Source organism: Grammomys surdaster, unplaced genomic scaffold, assembly GCF_004785775.1.
Source record: "Grammomys surdaster isolate TR1022 unplaced genomic scaffold, NIH_TR_1.0 186, whole genome shotgun sequence".
Taxonomy (NCBI): Eukaryota; Metazoa; Chordata; class Mammalia; order Rodentia; family Muridae; genus Grammomys; species Grammomys surdaster.
In genome coordinates this window covers 5,818,207-5,841,565 of record NW_021604631.1, presented here as the reverse complement: position 1 = coordinate 5,841,565, position 23,359 = coordinate 5,818,207, and the positions used below count along the sequence as shown (strand labels likewise).

The 23,359-nt window shown below is 48.9% G+C and overlaps 1 protein-coding gene across 3 annotated transcripts in view; it reads left to right on the top strand.

The window, feature by feature from the left end:
- Hipk2 (homeodomain interacting protein kinase 2) overlaps positions 1 to 17,166 on the top strand; it is a 189,469-nt gene extending 172,303 nt beyond the window's left edge. For 2 of the 3 annotated variants that reach the window (XM_028768463.1, XM_028768461.1), the window contains exons 13-15: positions 1,133 to 1,380; positions 5,332 to 5,495; positions 6,163 to 6,727. In XM_028768463.1, coding sequence (XP_028624296.1) covers positions 1,133 to 1,380; positions 5,332 to 5,495; positions 6,163 to 6,624 — 874 coding nt within the window. In that variant the 3' untranslated portion in view covers positions 6,625 to 6,727. Of the gene's footprint in view, positions 1 to 1,132; positions 1,381 to 5,331; positions 5,496 to 6,162 lie in introns of all 3 variants that reach the window. The other variant, XM_028768462.1, reaches the window with a different exon arrangement.
- The last annotated feature ends 6,193 nt before the right edge of the window (positions 17,167 to 23,359 follow it).

Below are 23,359 nucleotides of genomic sequence, written 5' to 3'. Positions count from 1 at the left end.
CCACCTGACTGCCTTTCCAGCCTCTGGAGGTCCACAGCTTTGCTGACCTCCTCCTGGCCTTCTACTGAGCTGCCCTCGGAAGTGCCTACTTCCCCACTCTCCCTCGAGTGATAAAAAACTCATCTTAGAAAGAGCCTGGCCTGGGTCTGTGGCATTAGGTAACACTCCTGGGGTAGGAGGGCCATTGGAAACCCCATCAGATTCTATAAATACTAGCTTTTTCCCCATATCAGATTAGCTGGAAAGTAGCCATCTTGCCTAGGCAATTGTTATTTCTTAAAAATAAATGATCAGTGTACAAAAATAGATGAACATCCATTTTTAAAACCTTGCATAATACATGATAAGCTCCACATCTGTCGTCCCAGCAGCCTGTCACCAAGCCACAGGCAGATAGAACTGGTTCCCAGAGTAACCACAGGAGCATAAAGCTCTATGAAAAGCAAGTGCTAGCCAAGAACCATTCCAAGCCAGCTCTTCCCTGTTTCTAGGTAAAGTTCTAGTTAGAAATGAAGACCAGGGTTTGGGAGCCACTCTGTGGTGGCATCAGCACACAGGAGACTTGCCTTGAAAGCTGAGGACAATACTGTCTCCTGACCTTGGCCCAAAGGATGGGAACTCTGCAGGAAGGCCAGGTCCTCCCTAAAAATGAGTGCCCAGTGTCCTGAATGGCCTGAACATAATCACTCAAATTCAGCTCAATCTCTGTTCCTCAGCGTTTCTCAATGATGATGTCTCTAGACCCTCATCCATCCTCTGTCCCTCCAGCAGCATCCTGAATCACTGGACCTCTTCTCTTCCTGCTTACACTCTGCTGATTCTCATAGTCCCAGAGCCCAAACTCGGGGCCATTCCCTCCTATTCTAGTTCTCCACCTGCCTGATTCATTCAGTCAGACTCCCGTTCTAGTGGTCGAAGGGGTTCTCTGCCACATGGGGGCAGCCAAGACCCACCATTGATTGCCTCATACATTAGCTTCCAGAAGCATCAGTGTGGCCCTGGCCCGGCCCAGCCTGCTCTGCCTGTCTTCCCATGTACTCTGGTGCAGGGCCCAACCAAAGACTTTTTCCAGAACAGGTTCTCTTATCTCACAGCCAGCCTGCTGTTCTAACCTCTCCCTTTACCTTTGCAGCACAGTCTCCAAGCAAAGAAAAAATGTCATCAGCTGTGTCACAGTCCACGATTCGCCCTACTCTGACTCCTCCAGCAACACCAGCCCCTACTCGGTGCAGCAGCGCATAGGGCACAACGGCACCAATACCTTGGACACCAAGGGGAGCCTAGAGAATCACTGCACCGCCAACCCCCGCACCATCATCGTGCCCCCACTGAAGACCCAGGCCAGTGAAGTGTTGGTAGAATGTGACAGCCTAGGGCCAGGTAACCTGGGCCCACAGCAGGCCCATGGCATTTCTCTGCTCTTTTCTTTTTCTGCTATTAGAGATGTTAGTACTAGTTATTTCAGGTCGTCTGCATTGGACACTTGATTCTGCCTATACCACACATCATCATTATAGTCTATGTAGAATGTTCTCCTTTGGAAATTCTGAAAACACTGCTGTCCTCCAGGTGGCTCTGCTTCTGTCACAGTAGATAAATAAACAATGGAAGCACCCCCACTTTCTTATCAACTGGTTTGGACATTCCTGACATCTTTCTAGGGTAGAGCAAATATCTGGTAAAGAAGCACTTGATCTGACCTTGCCATGTGGGGGCCATGGACCCTTTATCAGGACATTCCCTTGAGCACAGAGACCTGAGCTAGCACATTTCTCTCAGCTTTACTTAAAGAACTAACATTGCATGAGGCTTGTCCTGAAAACTGGGCCCTGGCAGAAAGCCAGTGAACTTAGCCTTTGAAGGCAGGCAGCGGTCCGCCATGCTCTTCCTCGGCGGCAGCTTCTCAGCAGCTCCTTCACTCATGCTCGCACGCACGAATTGGGAGGCCATGCCAAAGAATCTGCAAGTCTGTTGTGCTACACACTGCCATCCGCCACAGCAGGCCAGGCAGCATCTCCATGGTGTCAGAAAGAGACATGCTGTCAAGCTCTGTCTAGACGTGAGAGGCTATTATTCCTTGGTAGGGATGCTCTGTTTGTCACCTGACATGGCCACAGGAGATACCTGAGGTTACTCTGGAAGATAAGAGTTCTTCTTTGGTGGTTACCAAGTTGTCGAGGTGCTGCCGCTCAAGGTGCTGGGTGTGATTAAGATGAGAACTGCAGGGACTTTTCCAGTCCCTGCTGCAGCTGGCTTGCAATACTTTCCCAATATTCACTGGAAGCCTGTGATTGGACCCTTTTTATACCAAGCATCTCTGCCAGAAAGGAAATAGAAACAGGCTTAGACTTCTTTCTCCCTTACCATCTGACTAGGATGACCCATGTGGGGTGGGTATGCTCACAGGCCTCTTTCAAGCACTCTACTTGTGGCTTTAGGGGTACCCCAGCTACTTTCTTCAGAAAATAGGTTCATTAATTACATCTGCCCTTCACCCACCACTGCTGCTCTTCCTCATGTCCTAGCTGCCCACAGTCCGAGGAGTCGATGCTAGTTTCAAAGTCAGAACCCTCAGGGTGAGGAGCAGAGTGTGGGCCACAGTGTCCTGGCTGAGAAATAACAGAAGGCTGCTGCGCTGCTCGGTGAGGGGTGTGCACATGGAATGAGCCTCACGTGGACTAGCTCTAATATAACTAGCCTTCAGAGAAACTCTACGTGTAGATACTATGATTACAACACAAAAGGACCAAAGGACCATAAGAGCACAGAGGTTCTCAGAGTGGCCATGGCCGTGCAGCTGGCCTCTCAGGCTCTGCGGCTACAGAGTACCTGTGCCTGAGCACATTTGCATTCGCACACTGCATGAATGAGATCTGTTCCCTCATGGCCACAGAATCTGTGTTGCTAGAGTGAAGGCCCATTGCCACCTCATCCTCCTCAGTAAGAGAAATCGCTACCTGAATCTCTTGGCCCCTTCAGGACCTTCCTACATCCAGGCTTCTCCACTCTGACAGTTTGACCAGCTCTGACCCAGTCACCATATCTTGTCACCACAATAATGTGATAGGTAGAACACTATGAACCCTGGGTCTTTGAGGACTAGATATGGGGTCAAACAGAAAGCAGCATATCTCGGCTGTCAGGAGAGCTTCCCTTCCTCTCCAGCTGAGCTTTGGGAACCTAACTGGCTTAGTCTAGGCACTGAGTCCTAAATATACTCTGCTCCACCGGCACCTGGGTGCCTTTGGAGTCCTGAGAAGTTCAATACACCAGTTCCCAGGCACCTCCCGAGGGACTTTAATGAAGTGGGTAAGTGGAAGAGGCCTTGGGTGCCAGTGCAGTTAGACATGGAGACCTCATTCTGGGACCCACCATCTCCTTCCCAGCAAATCAGTCTTCCTTTACTTGAGGTTGGGAGTTTCTTGAAAGGTGGAATGTCCCCTCTGTCTTCTGCTCCCAAGGTATCCAGTTTCCCTGTGACCCAGTGTGTTTGCTGGAACTCTTCTCCCATTGTCAGGGCTTGCCTTGGGCTTCACAACCTGACATCATAACCCTGGAATTTGTCAAAAAGCTGGTGTATCCTAAGTCATTCAAAGGCTCCATCTTTTCTTATGGTTCCTCAATGTGTACTGCCATCTGTCCTAGGAATAAGACATAGACCTTATTTTAGTCAATTCCAGAAACTCAATGAAGGAAATGAATCATTAGCTACATGACACAATGTGTGAATGCTCAGATGTCCTTGGACTGGTGGTGATGAGGGGGCTTACTGCCTTCCTTAAAGCACTCTCCCCCACCCCCTTGTGCAGAACCCTCGCCAGGGCATGTTCTTAGAGACTCACCACTACCTTCATGCTTCTGTCTCCCAGTGGGCATCACATTCCTGGCTAGGGTGGCACCTGGGGCAGTGAGAGGCAGTTGTCCTCCCATTCCAAACCAAAGCCATTTTCTTTTCAACTAATTCTTCTTTGCTTTTTACCTTTTATGGAGTGAAAAGAATATATTAACTGTGGCTTTTAAACCGTACAACACCAATAGTACAGTTCATAGGCCTCTTGTGTTCCTCCAGGCATTTGAACCATAGGACACAGAGGAGGTGACTGAGACCTTCTCCCTCACATGTTTGCCTAGCTCTTGTGCAAGTTCTAAAGACATGCAATATCTCCTCAAGACTGGGTGCCTGTCTATTGCTTGCGTGTTATTGGTTCTTAGGTATTGTTCAGTAAAGAGACTATAGCTTAGCCAGGTCAGGTGATCTATAATTCCATCACAGAAGCAGCAGAGACAGGAGGATTGCAAGTTTGATGACAGCCTGAGTTACATAATGAGACCCTATAAAAAATAAAAGGGAAGAGGGCTATGGCCTGTACATTTAGGTGCTCTGCTCTCCAAAGCATCACTCAGACTTTATTCAGGGGTGAAGGTCTCACCTTGCCCACTGGACAGTTAAGGCCTATCCTGACCAACCATTAGCATCTTCCTGTATCCTCTACTTCTGCCTCTTGCCTTTATGATTTGAGATGCCTCCTAATTGCCACTCTCACCCCATCTGCTTCCTGGGTGATACATGTCACAAGTGCCTGGTAGACAGCAGGCTCTAATAAAGCTCTGGGCTCCCTTGACTGGGTCCAGCCATCTGATGTGGGTATTGTCCTTCCTCAGTCTCAAGGCTGTGGTCCTCCCACCCAGCAACATCAACTCCCAGAATGTGTTACAATGCAGATCCTATACCACCCCCAGCTATAGGGCTGGGATCATAGTGACCAATGTGTACAGCAGCTTCCTGGCTGGGCAGGCTCTACACTGTCAGTAACATAGGAATAGTGGTTATGTCAAGGCCATTCCCTTTGAGAGTTAGTCTCATCCTGCCTGGGGTCAGGAGAGCTTCAGCATTCTTGTAACTTCTGCTGTTCAACCTGGTGGTATGTTAGGTCCAACCGTTAGCATGATCACATCTGATCCTCTGGGGTACTGGGAGGGAACCAGGCAGCCCTTCTTCCTTCCACACACCTTCCAGCTATTGCTATAACATTTCCCCCAGAGGACCATGAGTGTGGGCTAGCATAGGCCTGCACCTTTACCCTTGATTTTGCTTCCCCTATCTTCCTCATTTGTAGCTCGAATCCTCCATAGAGCCAAGGGCTGGAGCCCAGCTGCCTCTCTAGAGTCAAGGTGAATGCCTGACTAGGTCTGGGGACTAAGTGGTTTATGCCTGGACAGTCTTGGGAACATGGCCTTCCTGGGAGGCTACTGTCTGGAAGGGGAGGGGGCACATCTTTAGACAGCCAAAAACATGCCACTGACCTATATGGCCTGTTCCTCCTTCCTCAGCGATCAATACCAGTCACCACGCGTCCTCCTTCAAGTCCAAGTCCTCCAGCACCGTGACCTCCACCAGTGGCCACTCTTCAGGGAGCTCCTCAGGAGCCATCGCCTACCGTCAGCAGCGGCCAGGCCCCCACTTCCAGCAGCAGCAGCCTCTCAATCTCAGCCAGGTAAACCCCCAGCAGCCACAGCAGGTAGTGCCCTTAAGGGGCCTTGCTGGCTTATTCTGACCCTAGACCAACCCTGGGAAAGGTGGTATCTCTTGTTCGCAGACAGCCAGCCCAAAGCAAAGTGACAGAGTACTTAGTAACATGGTGCCAGAACAGACCTGCTGATCAGAGGGTCCACATGGTGCTATGTCATCCCAGCAAAAGGTGGACATGGTGTCATGCTATTGCCCTAGCCCACCAGGCTATCCCTGAAGTTGCCTTGCTGCTGAGGGTCCTCACAGCCAGCAGCCCAGACCCATGGAAGGAGTACCCGGAGACTTGCACACATGCCCCAGAAATTTGGGGTCTTTACAGGAGAGAGGGCTTTTGTTTGGACTGTCTCTGGAAAACCCAATTCTAGAGTAAGATCCCCCATGATGTGGGAAGGCAGTCACTGAGAGCAGGGCTCTCCTTCCCTTCAGCCAAGCGTCCCCCGGCTTTGTTCTGGGTTTGCTGAGTAGCGCCCTAGCCTGGGGACTGGCCAGACAGACATTACTTTCTCAGTCCAAACAGATCTTCGTGTTCTCTGCTTTTGAAGGGAAGCATCTGTTGTCACTCCTGCTTCTCCTTCTGTCCTCCCTCCCCCTCCTCCCCCTAATGCTGTCCCTCTGCTGTTTTTCCTTCTCAGGCTCAGCAGCACATGGCTGCGGACCGCACTGGGAGTCACCGGCGACAGCAGGCCTACATCACTCCCACCATGGCCCAGGCTCCATACACCTTCCCGCACAGCAGCCCCAGCCACGGCACTGTTCACCCCCACCTGGCTGCGGCCGCCCACCTCCCCGCCCAGCCTCACCTGTACACCTATACAGCGCCCACAGCCCTGGGCTCCACCGGCACTGTAGCCCACCTGGTGGCATCCCAAGGCTCAGCACGCCACACCGTGCAGCACACTGCCTATCCGGCCGGCATCGTCCACCAGGTCCCTGTGAGCATGGGGCCCCGGGTCCTGCCCTCGCCCACCATCCACCCCAGTCAATATCCGGCCCAGTTTGCCCACCAGGCCTACATCAGCGCCTCGCCAGCCTCCACCGTCTACACTGGATACCCTCTGAGTCCTGCCAAGGTCAACCAGTACCCTTACATATAAACACTGGAGGAGGCCCGCCAGGGAGGAGGGTGAGGAGGAGCTCCCAGACCGACCTGGGGAGCTGGGATTTTCTACTGCAGGTGCCGCACACAAACAATGCAAACGGGGCAGGGAGGGGGGCAGTTGGGGCACAAATGAAACTTGAACCAGGAAGTGGGAGGGGTTAGAGAGGAGAACATTTTAAAAGGAGGGGTGAGGAGGGGAAATCTATGCTTTTTATTTAAAAAAAAAAGGAAAAAAAAGAAAAAGAAAAATGTTAGTAACAAAAGAGGAAAAAAAGAAAAAAACCACAGCTCACAAACCCATTCTGCACCAAACTGGAAAGGAGAAAAGGACCTACAGGAGACTCTGGAAGCAAGGGGCCCCAGTTTTTTGAAGAATTTTATGAACTTTTTAAAGATTATTTTCATATGGCAGCAAGTGGCATTGAAGAATTTGCTGTCAGGGACACCTGATATGGAAATCCAATAGATTTTTAATTAATTGAACATAAAAATTAGGGATTTTCCCAGAACTCCAAAAGGGTCAGCATCCCTTTCAAATGTCAGGCCATGGCCTGAAGAGGCTCAGATTTGGGGGTTGGTCTGGGGTTCGAAAAGCCCAGTTCTGGCTTATTTGTCAGAAAGAGTGGAGTCGGCCAAACTAATGGAAGATCCCCCCAGGAGAAGGGCGGGTTTCCTCTTTCGGAGCATTCTGGATAAATCCCTAAGCAATGTTGTTCCTCAGATGTCATTAATGATGTATGTTGCAATTTTTAATTTTTTTCTTCTCTCAGATTTTTTTTCTCTTTGAACCAACCCCTAGTCGTGTAGCATAGGGCTAGTGGTTGTCCTGGACACCCTAGAAGAATGTAGCAGTGCGCCCCTGTTTCCTACCTTGTGTTCAACTCCAGTGATACCAATAGACTCTTCCTCAATATAATTGCACAAACAGAGTGATTTAACATAGGCATGGAACCAGTGTGGTGGTCCAGGTGAGCGAGTGAGTGTGCGAGCACGTGTGGGTGTGACGGGGCTGCCACCCTCCCCATGTGTCCCTTGGCACCGCCGTCACAGCCCTTGCAGTCCTGATTTTACATCATTCCCTCCTAGTGCCTTAACGACTGACAGAGACGCGGCAAAGGGTTTACTTCCACTGGTACTCCAAGAAACTGGTTGGGGCTGGTCAGATGCCCTCAGCTCTTGTGTAAGCTGTTATAGTATTTTACTTGGGTCTTTGTTTTTGCATTGTTTTAATGTCATGTGGATTGTCTTTCCTGGGCTCTTTGTGAGCAGAAGGATTTCAGAGGAGCTCGTGTAAGGCAAAGGGGAGACTCATGGATCTCAGGAGGGAGGTGGGCGCTGTGTGGTGCAGCACACTGGTGGCAGCTGGCTCTTTTGGTGAGTTTTACTTAGAGAGCAGAGATCCAGAGAGACTCCTCACCCTGCCCTAGCTTTGCCATGTATGGTGCTAGGGAGTCTTAGGAATGTCAGCTTTGCCAGGCAGCTGCCCCAGCCTCCAAGCCCAGCACCTCCTTCCTGGGGCCTTATGGGGAGAGGGCAGGAGACAGTACCTCCCCAGTCCCTCCCTCTTTCAAGAAGCCTCTAGTCTCAGACGCAACCACATCTCTCTGCACCAGCTCAGGATCTAGTGAGGCTTCTGGTCTCTCCAGCTCTCTCCCCTACAGACCTCCACTGGTAAGTCTGCTGTCACTTCTGTCCTGAAATTAACCTAGCTCTCCCTAGACAGTTTGATCTCTGCTTTTGAGAGAGAGATAATGAGCAGAGGGCTGAAGGGACACTAATGAGGTGGCCAGGGGTCCATTGCACTGAGAAAACGCTGCCATGGACAATTGAGCCTCCAAAGAGATCTACTGAGAGCCTCTGTGCACCTGTGTTGCATTCTGGGTATTTTCTCCAGCTTTGAACAGTGGAGTGGATAGGAGTTGTCTGTTCCTACTGAGAAACTCTGAAGCCGTGGATGTTAGAGAGCAATCGGGTCCAGGATGGGATGAACTGTGTGGTCCTTTTGTGAGTCGTAGCTGTCCCCTCATCCACCTCGCTGGGTACAAAGAGGTCTCTGGTCAGCAGTCCAGCATCCTCCAGTCCCCCTCCCTTTCCTCCTGCTTTTGGCCCTGGTCTACTGTGAAAGGCTTTCCTCATGATACCTGTCCTCCTTCAGTAACGAAGCTTACTTAGCTTTTAGCTGTGAAAAACTCTGGAAACTTCCTCAACCATTAATTCTTTTAAATCAAGTCCCCAAACTGGATGTGTCGTCTCAGTGCACCTTGGGCCAGAAAGAAGAGTCGCCAGACTTGGGCATGGTCTGACCCACTCCAGCCAAGGGCACTGGCAGTGGACTGAGTGACGCCAGCCTGTGGTAGGGAGCCCCACTTTTCTCATCCTGGTCAGAACCACGTTATTCCAAGCCGAGCTCTGGCTGGGAGTGAGACAACAGGAAGCTGTCCATTCGGAGAGGAGTAAGGAGCGAAGCCTGTGGAGCCCCTGAGCCAGAGGCTGCTAGAGCCCCACCAGCATGGATGTCTGTCACAGGTGTTTCCAGCAGCTAGAGGGCAGCGTTTCCCATGGGGCTGTCGCATACTAAGTCACCATACTAAATGTCAGCTGAGTGGTCCTGGGCTTCCCGCCGGCCAGCGCTCTCTCGAGCTGGTCCTCCAGGGGAGGGCCAACCGTGCCCTTCATCTCCTGTCTGCGTGAGTTGAAGTTTCTCACTCTTCCCCACGTCCTTCCCTTTCTCTCCCAGATCAGGAATGAGTATTCCTTGCTGCTCATAAGGTTAGTGTTGTACTGATTTTTTGTATTATCGCCACTGTAATTATGATTATTATCACCTGGTTGCTCTTTTAGTCAGGGTTTGAAGTATACATTGATTCCAAGTATCTTTGTGTTTTCTTCATAATATTTAAATTTATTTTATTCTAGCTGTATGTATATGAGTAGGCTGGAGGGACATATAAGTTAGATGTCTGATTTTGTCAGAGGAAAGAAAAGGACAAAAAAAAAAAAAAAGGACAGGAAAGGCCCAGGAATTAGGAAAGATTGTTTTTATCAACTCTGTCCTGCAAAGAGCTACAAGAAAGCCCTGTCACAAAGCAGAGATTTGGATACACTGGGGCCTTCCTCTGCACGGCCCAGCTGTGGTACACGGCCGCTGTCAGTGCAGTGTCTTTTGGACTCTTTGGCAGCTTCTCTCACATTCTCTCTGCTCTCCTCCAGCTGTGAACTACTGACCAGATTTTAGCCTCACAACTGACATTTAGCATAACAAGCCCCTCCCTCTCTCAGAGCCTCCATTGGCCCTTTCCCCTCACTATGTCCATTAACGTACTTGGAGTGTGGCTTATTTCTATCTTCCTCAGTCCAGAGACGATGGTCCCACCTGAAAGCCATTAGGTTCAGTGGGCAACCAGTGCCACCTGTGAGATAGTTCCCTCATCTACTTCTTCCCCAGGCTTATCCTCTGAGCACCCAATTCTAGGTAGCCAAGTAAAGGAACAGGGAAGACACAAGACAGTCTCACAGAAAGGACCCCTTCTTCATCACTGGCAAGTAAAGGGCACAGCAGGACCTTTTAGGCCACCCTGCTTCCGAGCTGTGGCTGTGCCCTGCACTGTGCTCATGAGTGTGTATACACAGCCCACTACCACTCAGAAACAACCAGGCCCCCAGTGAAGAAAGGATTGAAGCAATAGCTTCCCCACACAGAAGACAGCCACTCTGCAAAACTCATCCCACAGCCACCCCTCCCTTGATCTCAAGTCCCACATTCAGAGCTGATGCATCAGAAGTACAGAGAATCCCAGCTGATGAGCATCCTCACCTAGGATCCCCTCGAGATGCTCTGCACTGCATCCCTTTAGCAAGAAGAAAGGCTGCTGTCCTTAGTACTGTCCTCCGGTGGAAGGAGGGCCACCTAGTTCTTACTAGACCATGTGTCCGTGGTGCATCCTCTGGGCCTTCTTTAATGAAGATAAACTGTTCAGCATGAGGAAGATGAGGTCAGCGCAAGGAAACAGGTCTGTGGTACCTCGTGACCCTCAGGTCAGCAGACTCTGCTGCTGCTCGCTGGGTCCTGAGTGGGCCTGGGCACCCATGTTTCTGCTAGAGCGTCGGGTGATGTTTTAGGAAAGCAGATGAGCAGGCCAGTAGGCAAGGCTGGTGTTAGTGCCAGTGAGCCCTGTGAAGTGGATATGTTTGATGTGATCCAGAGGAAAAGGGGGTGGGGTGGCCCAGTGTCCCTGACTGTATTAAGTTTCTCCCCTTCCTGGTGACAAAGTTGTTAGCAGCTATAAAAGCCAGCCTGGCTTTGTTTTCTTTGTCTAAGGACTAGAACTGACCAACCGGTGTGGAGCAGGTCAGGAAGGGAGGTTAACACGGCAGACTGGACCTCTCTGGACTGAGTCTCAGGTGTTGCAAACACTCATTTTGAACAGTGTGTGGTGAAAGAGTGGGTTGGGTGATCGGGAGTGAGTGGACTTTACGTTCTTGGAAACCAGAGTGAGGTGCTGAGGAGGCTTAGGGAAGTATTGCAGGTGGTTCATGATGATGATGGTGACTGGATCCCACCCTGTCCCTCCCTCTCCCAGGTTCTCCACATCTGGCTGAGGGAGGGTCAGATGTGGGTGTGGCTCTTGCTGGCCTGCCAAGTAGCTGCTAGGACCAAAAACAGAAAGAAGATGGCTCGGTGCCCTCAGCTAGCAGACAGAATTCCATGAGACAAGCTCTCCTTTCATTGCCCAGCCTGAGACTGCACATACACACACACACACACACACACACACACACTGGCCCAGGGCCTCACAGGCTTTGCTCTTCACTCATGTTTTTCCCTCTTCTTTGCTTTACAAATTTTCAGTGGAGAAGCCTAAAGATTAAGCAAGCCTGAGATGTCCTTACCAAATTGGAAAGTAAAACTGTCCCTTTCTATAGCCAAAGAACCTTCTCAGAGAAGATGGGCAGATTCATTCCCTGTTCCTTTCTGGGCAATAATGACTTCAATGACCTTCCATTTACCTTTCCTTGCTACCTGATTTTTTTTTAATTGCATTATTTCAAAACCACTCATCTTTAAAGAGGAGTGGAGTAGTGGCCCTAAATGCTGCTACTCCAGGGAATTGATATTCCTCTAGTTCTCATTTGTGGTTAATTGTCTAATGCTACTGTGGGAAGCTAGAAAACAAGCAAGCAACCTTCCCTGATGACCCCACACTGTATCCCAGGCTTAGGATGTGTGTAGGGCTGGCTGGCGATGGCAGGCTCGACCCACTTGCCTAGTCTCCACAGACAGATTCAGACAAGTCCGTCAAGCCACTGGAGAACCAAAGATGGCAAGATAAGGCTTACTTAATTGCAAAAGGAACCTCATGAACTCTGGCACTAGGGCTCACTGTAGTAACGGCCTGAGGGAAGGTTTCCCGAGGCTTTGGGGTAACTCCTGAGAAATAGCTCCAACCAGTCTCTTCCCTTCTGACTCAGAGCTGCCAGAAAAGAGATCTTGGAAATTCTCTGTCACAGAACCTCCATGCTTCCTGCCTTCTAAGCTGGAACCCCTCCCCATTCCCCAATCCTTTCAGGGTCCCTCATCTCAGACCCATGTAGGAGGACATCATACTGACTGTCTCTTGATGCACAATAGCAGTCTCCCTTGTGTAAGGACTCACTGACTTTTGTTGAGTATTCACAGCACGCCAAGTCCTTTCTCAGTGTTCTCTCCAAGACCCATCCCTGGGAAGAAGTCAACACCCCCTATGGGACAGATGGAAAGGCTGGCCCTCTGAGGAAGTGGCATGTGTGAAAGAGAAATATGATGCAGCTCAGAGCCCCCACGTTCCTAATCCTGGTTTTGTTAATCAGGACGTTCCTGATGTGAAGTTTTGTTTCCCTGTTTAACTAACTGCAGTGTGCAGCCTCCTGTCTCTAATGAGCCATTGAATGATGCTCCCATTTCCTGTGTGCATTCCAAGCACTGTGCTAAGAAGTGTGGATGAGCCCAGGCCACCAGCCATGCAGTACCTGTACAGATGAGGCACCTGGCACTTGCCCAGGCCACCTCGCTTGTAAGAAGGGAAGTCAGGGCTTGACATTCTGTCTGCTTGGCTCTGGAGCTGGGCTCACAGACACCAGCCTCAGCTGCCTCCCTTGTATAACAAGGACAGTCCTTTATAGAATGTCACGCCCTGCCTGCCCTGTGTGACAGTGGACGCCAGCAGGTATGTGCAAAGAGGGTTCCTGGACTGGATGCGGGTGGAAGAGGCAGAGTTTGACTTAAGTCTCTGGGAAGTTTCTCTGGATTCCTAGAATTCCTCTCAGTTTCTTCCCAGCAACCAGCTTTAGTCATCCACGCTGCTGCAGCTCTTATGAGAGTGAAGGGAAAGTGTTCTTTCTTTTAAATAAATACTTAAATAAAGATTTTTTTTCTTGCTTAGTTAATCCTAGAAAGGCAATACTAAAAGTATATATTTTTTTTCCAAAATGCTATTTTTTAACTGTACTTGATAAATGTCATGACAGCTCTGATCTCTGTAATAGGCCTGCCCTTCAGCTCTGCACAGAACCAGAAGCCAGGTTCAAGCCAAATCTGTAAATACCATGTAGGTCTGTGTCCAGGAACTTTTTTTCTATGAAGAAACAAACAAAAACAAAAAATAAAAAAACAAAACAAAAAACAAAAAAAAGGGGAGGGAGATGAAGGCAAGATGAGTTTTCGGAAGAGGAACAAAATTGAGTTTTCATGCAAGAGACGCCCTTCTCAGAGAGAAGCAAAACGGTCAGAGCAGCCTCGGGATGAGAGGCGGCACCTCAGGCTGGGTTCAGTGCTGTGCCGAGGTTTCTGTTCACTTGACAGATGACAAAATCTAGAAATGCTCTAGGGGCTAGGCTTTAACGTCTTCAAACTCTGTTTCGGGTGAGTTTCTTGTTTCTCTTTTCTTTTAAAAATGTCTTTACTGACTGGCTCCAGGCTTGTTTGCCTAAATTCTTAGGTCGTTTACACAAGTTCTAAATTCTTGTAGAACTTTAAATCCATTGGAAGCAAACCCAGCTAGTGTAGATCTGAGACCCTGGTTGGTGTCAGCAGGTGTTCTGGAACTGGGGCAGAGCACCTAACAATGTCTTCAGAAGGTTTAGCTATATTATCGTACACAAACTGTGACCCTAATGGCAATAATTACCTCAAATGTGGGCATTCGTCCTGGTTTAGCCTTTTTTGAAATCATGTAGCCAGCTTGATCTTGTGATTTAAAAAGACAATGAATTGTTCTCTGTGGGCTGAAAGTAAGGATTAATGCGTACCCTGGTCACTGTTGCCTAAATGAGTTCTGAGAATAGAATTCTCATCATTACACCAGAAGTGGAACCAAGAAGAAATGATTGTGCGTGTCATAATCAGTGTGCTGTCCTAGTGCACAGGAGCATGGTTCTCATGCTGTGACGTGCCCTTTGATTTCTCCATATCAAGTAAACTATACAATTGACTATAGATACTCAAACAGACTTCTGGCTACATTTTATAGTTAAAGTATTTTATAGTTTACATTCAACCTGGTACTTTTTAAAAAGAAAATTGTTTATAACTGACATCTTCAACCACAGCGACTGACTGACTCGTGTGTTAGAGGCTGTGTCTCCCCAAGGCAGGCATGTTCCACTCATGCTGTTCCTTAGCCTGATGTGTGTGTTTCCCTTATTGTTGCTTCCCAGTGAACCTGAGAGAATGTGAAAGGAAGTCTGGTGGGAATGGGAAGGGGTGAGTCCTGAACCTGGGCCTGTATGCAGAGTCCTGTGCCATGTGTACCAGTGCTGGGGGCGTGGTGAGACTGATTCCCTGCTTCGTCAACTTTGTCTCCATGTGAATGCTCCCTTTGTGACTAGACCACTCACCTGGCTCTGCAGGTGTGGCTGCTGTTTCTGGGTCCGCAGTGAACCTTGGTCAGCATTTGGAGAGGGAGAGCCGTACCCCTGTACCCATGTTCACTGACTGGATTTTCCACACGTTGCTGTTTTTGTCAATTTTTTTCTTTAAAACAAAACCCATGTAAAATAACATGTACTTTAATTTACCCATTGCCTGGCTAAGATGTGAAACCCAGTTCAGAAGATGGCTTCGGAGCTGAAGGAGCTGGGATGGGCAATGCAGGATGGTCCTTGGAGACTGGGTCCACAGGGGATTTACAGTGATGGAAACAGGCTTCAGAGACAAGAGCAACCTCCATTGTTAGGCAAGAGAAACAGAAAATGTCAATTTCCCTGAAAGTTTTGTAAGGTTTGGGTTGGGTTTTTATTGGGGTATTTTGTTTTGTTATGTCATGTCTTTAAGACAGGTTCCCACCATGTAGCCCTGGCTGGTCTAGAACTCACAATGTGAGCTGGGTCTTGTTTGGTTTTGGTTTTCTCTTGTGCCACACTGAACTGTGGAGGCCCCGTGGTGACCTGTGGTGACTCCTCACCGCCATGTTTGCTTTGCGCTCACAGCATGCTCTTGTGATCTGTTAGAATGTCCTTGTTCTTCTCACAGTTCTTAGTCGTATCTTAGGTGCACACTCACACGTGTGCGTGTGCGCGTGTCATTTGCTTTGCACTAATAAACCAAATGAATTTTGTCTCCTTGTCTTTGAAGCTAACCCATGTTTTTAAAGGTGAGAGGTATAGAAATGGGCTTGTCATTATTTGAAAAGTAAATTCACTGTAGCTTAAAAAAAAAAAAGGGCTCTGCTGTAGTTCTCTTTAGTTCCCGCCCACCCCATTTCCAAATGACTCCTGGCCCGGTCCCCACCTCTGAGTCCACTGCAGCTCCATGCTCAGCCTCTCAGGACTCCCAGAAAGCTCAGCTCTGGGAGCCATGCCCCTGCCTGCCTGCCGGGCTGCTGGCCCATGGGTTTGCTCTTGCTGTCAGTTCTCTGCTCAGGTTATGAGGAAGGACATGGAAGTTGAAAGTGTCTTGGCTGTGCCATCCTCTAGTTTTCTGTGACTGAGTGAGTACACACAGGCACACGTGCACGCGCGCGCGCACACACACACACACACACACACGTGCCCTTCAGGGCAGAGGTCCTGTTCATACTGCCTCCAAGTCTGTTGGCTTCCTGCCCTCCATATCCCTCTCTCCTGTGTTACTGCCCATTTAATGCTGGCTTTCTTCCATGGGTAACCTAGGGCACAATCATTTATAGTCCCCAAAGCACCCTTCACCCCTTTGTGTGTGTTTTTTAACCAAATGAAGTTGACGAGAAAGGCGTATGTTGGGGCTGCAGGATTCCTAGTGTAGTAGAAGCATTGTATAGATAGAGATGTTGATATATATGTTTGTGTATATATATATCAAGCCAAATTTCTGATAGAAAAGTATAGCTTTATGGATGAGAAGGAAAAGGAGCCCTTTAGAGGTTGGAGCCAGCCTCAATGTGTCCAATGAGCAAGACACGTCGTGCTTCATGTGCAGCTAAGGCCCCTGGACCCAGCCCTCGCCTCACCTCAGCAAAGCTGGGAGGCCGCGAGGGCTCTGCTGCTCTCGCTGGGTCCTCAGCAACAATGGCATAGGAGAGTGAGGACATAGATCAGAAGGACTGGAATTCTTCATCCCATTTTGCTCTGACCACATGTTTTGAGCTGCAGCCGATAGCATGTCACATTTCCAAAAAGTGGTACCGTGAAGGTGGCAAGAGGGACCTGTCGCAAGGCTTAGCTTCTGCTGCCTGTGACTTCAGAATGCTCAGGACAGAAAGACACACTCCCCAAAACAATAACGTGGAGGAGGAGACCTGGCAGTGCCCATCCCCCAGGCCAAGGACTGAGGCTCCCGCCCCCAGGTCATCTCACCTAGATCTTTCTCTACCAGGTCATCTCAGCTCAGTCTTGATAACCTCTCGAAAGCCCTGGCCCGTTGTGTTCCTTCACTGTATGGTTTCTGTAATAAAGTGTTAATCCATGTTAATCTGTGTGGGAATTATCGCGTGCAACAGTATTTTCTCGTGTACCTTTTTCCTCTGTGACGTGTCCCTCTTTTTTTTTTATTTATAAATGTCTAATTTTTTTTTTAAGGACAAACAAGTGTGTTGTAGACCTCTATGTAACCTGTTCCTTACTCTCATTATAGGTATGTTATAAGGATGGATATTTTACTTGGCTTTAGAATGTTTTTCAAGAAAATTAATTCTTAACTGATGAGGTCGTTGCTACTAAAGTGCTTGTTTTCATCATGACGTCGTGCGTTTCTAAATTAATCATCATTTTCGTTGTAGAAAAATGGAGTGAATTTATATTAGTCTTGGAAACTAATAATAGCATTGTAAATTTATGAGATGATTTTAACAGAAAAAAATATAGAAGAATATAGTTATTTTAATTGTCCTATTACTAACTGTAGGGTGAGGCGGGTCCTGTTGTGATGAACTGTTAGAGCTTGTTACTCAGTTTCTTTTTGATCATTTTCTCGGTCTCTGAGGTGAAGCGAGTTATTAATTGAATCTGTAAAGTCACATATGCATATTGTATATGTGTAGCGATGTGATCACACTGTCTTGGAATTAAACTGTTTGGAATCACTAAACTGCGCCCAGCAGCTTCTTTATCCAGAGCCTCACCAGAGGGCGCCACGGCCAGGATCTATCTGTTCCTTGTCTCTGAAAGGAGTCACAGCCTACCCTCACACTGAAAAGAGAGCTGTCCACAGGCTGAAGTCACGGCCAATCCTGTGCTAAGCCTCCTGGATCCCCATTGCCTCTCAAGCCACCGTGACCCTATCTGTGCCCACATTCCTTCCCTGAGACCCGAGGCACGGCTGTCCTGTGAGCTTGCAACATTCCTCCCAGGTCAACATTCTGCTTCTTCACCCTGGACAGACCCGTTGCCAGGGCCGCTGTCCCCACAGGAGCCTCACCCCGGCCTGCCTCCACCTATCCGTCTTCCCCCAGCACACCCCACCTCAGAAAGCCTAGAAGATGCCACCCCCTCCCGTTGTCACGGCTCCTGGCTCCAGTGATTATTGTTTTGGTTTTGGCCAATATCTATAAAACTTGCCATTCCCCTTTCTCAGCCCATCCAACCCCACGGCATCCGGGCTTGAGCATTTGCCTCCTCCATGTAGTTCATATGCGAGCAGCCATCATGATTTGTCCTTTTAGGCCTGGCTTATTTTAGAATAATGTTTTTAGGTTCGTGTTCTACAGTGGACCAGAGTTTCCTTTTGCAGACCGAATGGTATCCCATTGCAGGAATGTAGCACACTCTGCATGAACATCCGCCTGCTTTCCCCTGTGGCTTTTCTAACACCACTGTGAACTTTGACAAACAAAATTCTCTTCACACCCCTGCTTTTGATTCTTCTGATGTGTCTTACAGAGGTGGACTTGCTGGGTCACATGACAACTTCATGTTAAAGAACCATCATAGTGTCCCCATGGTGACTCAGTGTGCAGCTGCCATGTTCTCGGCACGCTCATCCTGGCTTCTATCTTGAGTATCCTCAGGAGCTTCTGCCTCCAGCTCTTACATACTCCTACTCATCCTAACCCCTGGGTCTTGACTTCCCTCCTCCGTCTTCTCACCTCTGACCTCTGCAGCTGCACCCCTTGCTTCCAACAATACGTCTGCTGTGGATCCACTCAGTTACCCACCTGATAGAAAAACACAGCTGTATGGAGGAGAAGGAAAAGGAGCCCCTAGAGGTTGGAGCCAGCCTGGATGTGTCCAGTGAGTGAGACACATCATGCTTCTTCACGCTTACCTGAGGCCCCAGTACCCAGCTCCTGAGATCTGTTGGAGCAGACCCTCCAACCCTAGATCCTCCATACGGACCCCTGACTCAGCAGACCCCTGACCCTGTAGACTGACCCAGAAGACCCCTAATCCTATAGACCATTAAATGAACAGACCCCCGACCCTCTAGATAACTGACCCAGCATAGCACTGAGCCAACAGGCCCCTAACTAGGAAGACTGTTAATACTGCATTCCCAACCTCCTCAACTATGCAGACAAGTGGCCTGTGACTTTAACCTGGTCCCCTGTACTCTAGACTCCTGGGACTGATAAGAAACATGCCCCCTTTTTGCTGCCTTACTTCCTTGGATTCCTGTTCTCCGGGGTAACCAGAGAAACCCGCCTACAGCTTCCTCAACCCCAGCTCCTCTCCAACCCTGGGAGTCAGCCTCACCACTTCATTTCCTTCGATGTCCTGGCCACTTAGCTTGAAGGTGCAGCGCCTGTGCTACCCAGCAGCAAACCAGCTTCCCCCTATAGAAGCAGGCCAGTAGAGCCAAACTCTTCCCTCACCCCTGCACCGAGACCAACTGCCACCATTCATTTCTTGATTGATTTGGGGGTACTTTGGGGGTACTTGAACGCAGGCCTTAAGCATGCTAATCTAAGTACATCCCCAACTCTTCTTTTTTTGAATGTTGAGACACAGTCTTGCTAATTTACTCAATCTGCCTTCAAGCTCTCTATGGAGCCCAATGAGCCCTTGACCCTGCCGTTTCCTAAAGACTTGCCCCACTTAAACTCATAAAGAGATGCCCTGTAGGTCCCTCCTATGGGGTGTTGCATCTGATGACACTTCTAAAACAATGCTGGACTCCAAGTCACCTTGTAGGACACTTGACACCCCTATGTGTCTTTTCTATTGCTCCCGTGGGGTACTGGGTCTTGTGGCATCAGCTCTCTCAGAATCGCTACCCATGGACCAGGACTGCTTATGAGGGAAACGCTTAATTCTTAGAGGTGGAAGGCCAGAGGCAGAGGAATATGTGGGTGTCTGGAGCTAGCCCCTCTGAGTGGGGGAAAGACAGCCACATGTTTTAAGCTGTCATGGGCCACTGAGGCATGGACAGCAGGCTGTGTGGTTGGTCTGAATTGGGTTCAACTCCAGGACCTGTTCTTTATCCCTATGACATCTGGAAAGTCTCCAGGCCCCTGGCGCCTCCATGTATTTCCTGGGAATAAAGTTCATATGTGGAGATTGGCCAGACAGCTCCCCAAGCCCTTCTCATTGTGTTGAGCCATTGAAAGTATTGGCTTGTTATTGCTATTGAACCTACTGCAATTCAGAAATAGTTCCTGAGAGGGAGTTCCCTCCACAATAAAAAAAAAATCTAAAAGAAGGGCCACTAGGATGGCTCAGTGGTTAAAGGGCACCTGCTGCCAAGCCTGAGGACCTGGGTTTGATCCCACACCCCACATGGTAAAAGGGAGAACAGCTTCCACTGTCCTCTGACCTCCATAAGCCCAACAAGACACATATGCTCTATACACATGCACTAAAATGCAATAATGTTTTTGAAACATACAAAATAAGATGTGTGGCATTGGCTTGGCAGGTGAACAGAAAAGTCAATTGATTTCAAGGCTAGAAAGGTTATGGTCCAGGTGAGGCTTGAATAAGACCACCAAGATGAAACACTAAAACTCAGCCAAATGACCTAAAGTTCTCAGAGGAGTGACCAGAAAATGCTATGGGGCAGGCGGCTGGCACTATTGCCTTGCAGCAAGGTTTGGGGGATTTGTTTTGTTTTGTCATTTTTATTTTTATTTATTCTTCTCAGCAAGGTTTTATAAGAAGTAAAATTAAGCAGGAATCAGCTGGACATGGTGTTGAATGCCTTTAATCTCAGCACTGCAGAGGCAGGCAATCTCTCAGACACAATCTCAAACACAAGGCCAGCCTGGGCTACATAGTAAGATCTGAGGGGAGGGGCAGTGGACACAAGTCTATTTGAAAATAAGCAAAGAAAAATGAAATTCGCCGGGTGGTGGTGGCGCACGCCTTTAATCCCAGCACTTGGGAGGCAGAGGCAGGCGGATTTCTGAGTTCAAGGCCAGCCTGGTCTACAGAGTGAGTTCCAGGACAGCCAGGGATACACAGAGAAACACTGTCTCAAAAAACCAAAAAAAAAAAAAAAAAAAAGAAATGAAAAATGAAATTCAAAGTGTGAAGGAATGTGGAAGTAAAACTGCTGTACCAGGAAAGGAAGGCAGGCATGACTCACAATCCCAGCATTCAGGAAGCTAAGGCAGGATCGCAAAGAGTTCAAGGCCAGCCTGGGCTACATAAGACCATGGAAAGATGGTGCAGGGAGGAGGAAGAGGGAAGGAACAGAGATTTTAAAAAATAGTTTCAGCAGAAAAACTCAACTGAACAAATGAACTGGGCTCTCCGGACATGTCAGGATTGCAGCATGTCAGCCTGTGTGTATCGTTTCCAGCTCTTGAAGACTGTAGCAATAGGTTAGCAGCAAAGCAAAAACAGAGCCAATGAGGAAGAAAAAAGAAAGAAATTAGGCATCCCTGAAAACCTGGAAAGGGACTTTGATGACAAGGTGCAGATGACCAAAAGTGTATTGCATCTCTGAGGGGATAACATCGCCATGGGAACGTCACCCTGGCACTACAGTTTAGGAATATTTCCTGTTGTTTGCTTCTGCATCCAGAACCCTCAGACAGGTTAGTAGCAGATAACTAGACCCAAGCAGCCTACATACTGACAGTGACAGAACAGAAAGACTCTCATGAGGATAGGGGTCCCATCAGCACAGCATGCCAAGGAGCGAAGATGACCCTCCCCAACCCAAGGGAAGAGAATCAGAGGCCACCAAGGAAATCTTGGCCTAGCCTCCCCAGAATCTGGATTTCACACCTCAGGAGGATGGATTTCAGAACTTCTGTAGGCCAGTGGATTGTCAATGGGCATTCCTTTTGAAATTCTCCTGCCTCTATCCTGTTTTACACTAAACAGGGGCATGGTAGCACATGCCCGTCTCTGAGTTCAAGGCTAGCCTGTTCTACTGAGCGAGTTCCAGAACAACAAGGGCTGTATAGAGAACCCCTGGAGGGAAAAACAGCAACAAAAAGACAGGCTGGGTGGTAGATGGTCAGATGAGGTTTAAGTCCAAAAGAGAGTTTAGGTTTCCCCTCCAGTGAGGCTATGGCAAGGGTGAAGAGGGTTTGTCTCTGCTGGAGAGGTGGCTAGGTGGTTAAGAGCACTGGCTACTCTCCCAGAGGACCAGGGTTTGATTCTGTGCACCTACATAGTGGCTCACAAGTGTCTGTAAGTTCAATCCCAGGCAATCTGATGCCCTTGTCTGGCCTCTGCAGGTACCATGACACACACACAGACATGCAGGCAAAACACCCGAACACACAAAATAGCTCCACCCAAGAGTACGAACACATGGAAACCACGCACACTGGTGAGAAGACATTAGTAACCCCATCTGCCTCTGCCAGAATGTCATGTGAAGACCAAGCTTACACTCCGCCAGACAAAACACTGTGAGGGTAAAAACCAGTCACAAATGATAACGGCCCTTGGTTCAACATAATGAAAAAAAAAAAAAAACTTAGAAGAGTCCCCAGAAACTTTTTTCTCTACAGTATTTTCACAGGACTCAAAGGCCTTTGATGAGGACAAGCCAGAGGATGAGGCCACACAGAGGCAGGATCACGAAAAGCTGCTAGCCTTATGAACTAGAGGTGTTGAAGAAGGGGTGGTCTCTGGAGGCTAAAAGCATCTGCAGGAGACGAGAGCTCTGCTTTAAAGAGGACACTCTCCACATGACCTACTTTGTATGTGGTTCTTAGGAAAGCCGTGTGAGGGACACGAGGGAGAACAAGACATACAGACCAGAGAGAGGGTCATCTGTGGACATAAAGAGGTCTTCTCCTGAGGCGGCCCCTCCTCAGTGACAGGCACAGATCACCCTTCACCTCAAAGCAAGCCATCCAGCCTCACAAGTAGTTTCCCAAGCCCCCCCTTCCCCAAGCTTAAGAGCACCCCTAACCCTGAAGAGAGAGCGTCTACTCATCATTTAGACTGACCTATCATCTGCCTTGCAGGCCATGAGGAAGATAAAATACCCCTGTCCCTCCCAAAGTCTTCCTTTAACACCTTCCATCACCCCAAAGCCCACCTGCCTTCACAGAGGCCTTGCCTGCTCTGAAGCCCAGGCTGGATTTGCATCGGGAATTGTCTAAGGAGACTGAGACTCCCAATTTTAGGCACACTCAACTCTGAGAGTCTCTCTCAAAAGGAAAACCATCAGCCAAGAGTGCAAGAAGTGGGCCTGGGGAAAAGGCTGAGAGCGAGCCCCCACAGCGTGGGGCAGGGGAAGAGCGCTAGTCTGAAACAGAACATCTGGTTTGGTGCTGCCCAGTCTGGCTGCCTGGCCACAGGGAGCACAGCACAGGAAACCAGCTCAGACCACTTGCATATGGGGTCCTGGTCTGGCTGCTGTGTAGCCTGTGAATGGAACACACACTCCTTTCTGTTCTGGTGCCACTTAAGGAAGCTAGACATGTTTAGTTTTACCTTGTATTTCTTCCCTTCTAGGAAGAGATAAGGGTTGGGATTTTTTTTTTCTTAAATATTGGTGACTCAGGAGCCAGTGGTCCCAAGATAAACCTAAGGTTAGCAAAGCTGTTTTGTCTAGTGGCCTTAAAGCCTCCGGCAGTGGACTTGGAACTCTTTTAGGTTCTATTTATTTTTGAATTGTGTATAGAAGTGCACACACACCTGTGCATCCCACGGTGGTGCCTGCAAAGGCCTGGGATCACGTCTTAGTCAATGTTCTATTGCCATGGGGAGACACCATGACCAAGGCAACTCCTGTGAAGGGAAGCATTTAATTGGGGCTGGCTCACAGTTTCAGAGGTGTAGTCCATTCTCCTCATGGTGGGGAGCATGGTGGCACACACGCAGACATGGTGCATCTGGATCCACAGCCAGCAGGAAGAGAGAGAGAGAGCCAC